This window comes from Dermochelys coriacea, chromosome 1 (assembly GCF_009764565.3).
Source record: "Dermochelys coriacea isolate rDerCor1 chromosome 1, rDerCor1.pri.v4, whole genome shotgun sequence".
In the NCBI taxonomy this organism is placed as follows: Eukaryota; Metazoa; Chordata; order Testudines; family Dermochelyidae; genus Dermochelys; species Dermochelys coriacea.
In genome coordinates, this window is record NC_050068.2 from 109,825,219 (window position 1) to 109,830,364 (window position 5,146).

A 5,146-nucleotide genomic window follows, 5' to 3' on the forward strand; every position below is an offset into this window, starting at 1 on the left:
AACATCGAGTTATGGACTGGCATGTTGATATTATTTATTAATCTACCGAAGTGTGCTACTATATACAAACCACTGTAACAGCTGCGAAGCTGTTGCTCTGGAAGTCAATAGCGTAGGCTTTAAACAAGTGCGTTCATATGGATGTACTGGATTGATTAAAAGGTCTATTGAGTAAATATATGAGAATAATATAGGCTCCCCCAACCATTTCACCACTCCCATCTTTTAAAAGGAGTGAGAGAAAGTTCAGTGAGAACTGAAGAAAGCGTGTGGTCTCTAAGGCCACGCAGGCAGAAGATTCAAATGTAAGGCTAGCGCTCAGGAATGCAGATGGTGTGTCCCTGTGGTCCTCCAGCGAACACACAAGACACGCAAAACCATGCCAACAAAACCTTTCATGTCTCCCACCACGCACCACCGTGTAGTCCTGACACAGGCACACACGCACCTGCCAGAGTTTTGGCAAGAATGTCATCCATAACTTTGTAATTTCCTGGCTCTTGTAGGCTATGTAGCTAGCACTCTAAGTGTTTCGAGTGAGGGATTATTATTGCTGCAGGACTCTAATGGTATTTAATTGCCATTAACTCCTCTTCACCTAGCAGGGCAAAGCAGGGTAGCCGTGACCCCTGCTTTGGCCCCTCCCAGCCTCCCCTCCACCCCTAGAATAGTTTAGACTTCTCACCTCCGGACGTCACTCCTCAGCGCGCCATGCAAATAATCCCCCGCCGCCGCGTTCCGATTGGCCACGGCAAACTCATTTAATCCCAGTGCGGTGCGCGGTGTATGGCTGCTGGACTCCTCTCTCTGCGTGTCTCTCGCCAGCTCCTCCTCTCCTGATTCCTCCCGGGCAAGAGGAGGGAAACCACAGAGAACAAATTACTGTGCAACTTCTCTCTGGCTCTGGGGGCTTTTTTTTCTCCCCCTCCTCTCTATTTTCTTCTCCTCACTCCCTCTCCCTCTTTTTTAGTTATCGTTTTATTACTTTTTTCGGCGGCTTTTCCTCTCTCTTCTCCTCTGTTCACCTGGGAGCAGCGGACGCAAATCGCACACAAGCTCTCTAGAAGTTAGCAAAGAACAACAACAACAAAATAGCTCGGTTAAGAATAAGAGAAAGAGAGAGAGAGAGAGAGAGGAGGGGTGTGCGTGTGTGCCGGAGAGAAAGAAGGACATTTCTGAGTGCTCTGCACACTCCTCCTCCTTGCAAAGTGAAGCAGCAAGTTTGCCTTGCACCTGTTTGAGCAGCTTGAATCCAGATCGCCAGCAAGCCCTGAAAGTGGTTTTCAAAGGAGAAAGTTTTTTTGCCTAAAGTGTGGCCGGTAGTGCTCTTTTTTTTTTTTCTTTTTGTGTGTGTGTGTCTTTTCTCGTCCCTTCCTTCTTGGCTCTCTATGTTTGATATTTTTATGCTTGGTGCCGGTGGAAAATAAAAAGCTACTTGAATGTACAGCATGATGATGGAAACGGACTTGCACTCCCCCGGTGGAGCCCAGGGCCCCACTAACCTAACGGGCCAGACCGGAGCGGGAGGCGGCGGCGGTGGGAACAAAGCGAACCAAGACCGGGTCAAGAGACCCATGAACGCCTTCATGGTGTGGTCCCGGGGCCAGCGCCGGAAGATGGCCCAGGAGAACCCCAAAATGCACAACTCGGAGATCAGCAAACGCCTGGGGGCCGAGTGGAAAGTCATGTCCGAGGCGGAGAAAAGACCCTTCATCGACGAAGCGAAGCGGCTTCGGGCGCTGCACATGAAGGAGCATCCGGATTATAAATACCGGCCCCGCAGGAAGACCAAGACCCTGCTCAAGAAGGACAAGTACTCGCTGGCCGGGGGGCTGCTCAGCGCCGGCTCGGCAGGAGGAGGCCCCGCCGGGGTCGGGGTGGGCATGGGGGTCGGGGTGAGCCCCGCCGGGGTCGGCCAGCGGCTGGAGAGCCCCGGCGGCACGGCCAGCGGAGGCTACGCGCACATGAACGGCTGGGCCAACGGCGCCTACCCGGGCTCGGTGGCGGCGGCGGCGGCGGCGGCCGCGATGATGCAGGAGGCGCAGCTCGCCTACGGGCAGCACCCGGGCAGCGGCGGGCACCCGCACCACCCGCACCCGCACCACCCGCACCCGCACAACCCGCAGCCCATGCACCGCTACGACATGAGCGCGCTGCAGTACAGCCCCATCTCCAACTCGCAGGGCTACATGAGCGCCTCGCCCTCGGGCTACGGGGCCCTCTCCTACGGCGCCCAGCCCCACCAGAACTCGGCCGCGGCGGCCGCGGCGGCGGCGGCGGCGGCGGCGGCTTCCTCCGGGGCTCTGGGCGCCTTGGGCTCGCTGGTCAAGTCGGAGCCCAGCGTGAGCCCCCCCGTCACCGCGCACTCACGGGCCCCGTGCCCCGGGGACCTGCGGGAGATGATCAGTATGTACTTACCGGCCGGAGAAGGAGGGGACCCGGCTGCGGCGCAGAGCCGGCTGCACTCCCTGCCCCAGCATTACCAGAGCGCCAGCACGGGGGTCAATGGCACGGTCCCCTTGACACATATCTGAGCCGGGAGGGGAGGAGAGGGACAGAAACTTGCATTGAACCCGGCTGAACGGGACCTCTGTCTGCCTGGCCGCCGCCACCTCTCCCCGTCCCAGCGCGCACACCCCGCCGGCTCCCTTTTTGTACAGAAAATGTTTGGATGTCCTTGTAATAATAATAAATAATAATAATGAATCGTGAGAAAAAAAGGGAACGATTGCTCTCGTTACCTTTTTTTTTTTTTTTTTAGGACTAGTTTCTAAAACTAGTTTTTGCGTTTTAGACTGAACTTCTGTGTTTTATTGAGACCTTTTTGTACAGTATTTATCATTCACCCACGAGGCATAGAGCGTTTTATTTGCTAAAGAGAAAAAAAATCACAAAAGGACAAAAAAAAAAAAGAAGAATCACACAAAGATCTAGGCGATGCCAACTTTTATACCGCAGAAGCGTTACCCGCTTCTTCCTTGGATCGCTTCTTGTGCAGGCTTTTTAGTGCCTAATTAAGACAAAGTTGATGGGGAAACAGTTCTCATTTATTACACGTACTAAGACAAATCCAAAACCACACGTAAAAGTTTTTGTAGATGTTATTGCGGGGGGGGGGGGTATTTGTTTGTTTATTTATAAAACTTTTTTTCCCGACTGCAACATTATTCTTGGTTTTGTAAAACTTTATCGTACCTTTATTTTTATTTTTTGTTTGGTTTGGTTTTGTATGATTTCTTGTAAATGCATTGTGAATTAATTTTTATTTTAGGCGTTACGAGGGAATTGTGTATATAGTTTACTAAAAAGCCTTTCTGCTAAAGAAAAATCCTAAGGATGCGTTCGTTGAATACTGAGTTAAATAAATTTCAAAGTGGAAAAAGTCACCTGTTTTTTTTTTCAATAAACCCGAAAGGTACTAATTTTATACGCATGGTATGCCTTAAAATATAACCGGTAAACGTAGAAATTGAAAAGGAATTAAAAATATATGATCAGAAAATAACCGAAAACAAATCCCATATTGTGTTTAGATTTCTCACAATCTATATAAAACTGAAGGGATGAAAGAAACTAAAGTGGTGTAGCTTTTTTTTTAAGATTTTAATATCTGTTAAGTATTGTTAAGAAGGCGACCTATTAAAATACTTTCCATAGTACTCATGGTTCATTTTGTTTATTTTATTTGTGGAACTGACTGTCCAAACCTGGAGTAACTTCATGGCTAGGAAACTTTTCCACCCTGAATTAGGTTAGGGGCTCTTATTAGGTCTGGACAATCTGCCTTCCCTTTCCCTCAGATTTCAGACTGGGCATCCCAGTAGCGATGGGGAAACCTGGTCCCGGAGGGATGCAAAGACTCCAGTGTATGCACAAGTTCCTCTCTAATCACCACAACAATTGCAAGAGAAATTGATTGGGTTTGAGTGTAATGAAAAACAATCTCTGTACCAAAAATATTTAAGAAGTCCTGGCCCTCCCAACTCCCCCCCCCCACCCCCCCAGGGGGCTGCAAACAACTCCGGACTTCACACACACACGCACGCACACACACATCTTCTGTAACTGGAATGCAAGTTCTTAACAACTGGTGTGAAAAGCTGTCAAGCAAAAATGATGTATTTGTTCCTAACAGGAACCTGATGTTGTTTAATGCTTTGAAAATTGATTATATTTTTTTCTACGTGTTTATCGGTTCCTTGCGATATTCTGGAATTAAAAGTTTGCTGTAAACTTCATTTAATAGTAACGACAACACTCAGTATTGCATTTAAAAATCATATTGTAGCAAATACATTTTGAAATTAGTCGAAACATATTTAAACAAAAAAATAAGAAGAAATATTTTAACGTCCAGAGTGGAAACATCGGTACAGCAGGCTTTAGAGCATCTTTTTATTGGTGGTGAATAAGTAATTTTTCCATCCAAAAATTGGGCAATGTTAGTTGGTTAATAATGAGCGGGTTCGGTCCGTATTAGAGATTGCACTTTAACTATAATGCTAACATGACAATTGACATATGTAACTCTTTGGAGTCATTTTGATAATTTTGTTTAAACCATTCATTCGTTAAAGTGATTGCGAAATTTTACTGAAAGATGTCTATTGATTTCTAACAAGGTAATAAAACTCCTTTTTGTAACTATTTGGATCCTTTATTAAACTGTTGTGTGTGCAGGTTTAGACTTTCAGCAGAGCAGGTTTGTGAAATGTTCAGAGTACAAATACCGCACACACCAAACCAATACCTTATGGGAAAGCTCTGTAGTTGTGCTCCTTCTAACCAAGCATGATCCTCTATCTTTCTAATTTAAAATAATCACATTTGTACTTTTAAATATGCAGAATAAATTGAGTACCTGTTGAACTATTTCTTAATATGACAAACACACACACACACATTTCTCGGCTCGTGGTGCAATATGAGTGTATATGTACACGTGTGTGTATATAGGGGTGTATATATATTTAAAACGTTTGGTGCACCCTTGGTACCTGTCCTTTCTCTAAGAGTTACAGAGTAATTGAAGTTCAGATTTATTGGGGGGGGGGGGAAATAAACCACTAAATTTGCATAAACAAAATATAATTTGGAAATGCTGTTGTATGCACTGTTCTACATACTAAAATTATGTAATAATCCT

General features: G+C 46.4%; 1 protein-coding gene across 1 annotated transcript; it reads left to right on the top strand.

The window, feature by feature from the left end:
- Positions 1-750: 750 nt before the first annotated feature.
- SOX1 (SRY-box transcription factor 1) lies at positions 751-3,494 on the top strand. The gene has a single exon (XM_038387125.2). It carries the CDS (start codon positions 1,440-1,442, stop codon positions 2,532-2,534), a length of 1,095 nt encoding a protein of 364 aa, XP_038243053.1. The 5' UTR covers positions 751-1,439; the 3' UTR covers positions 2,535-3,494.
- Positions 3,495-5,146: the final 1,652 nt, after the last annotated feature.

Coding starts and splice junctions, on each gene's coding strand:
- SOX1 (XM_038387125.2), top strand. CDS start 1,440: ATGTACAGCATGATGATGGAAACGGACTTGCACTCCCCCGGTGGAGCC.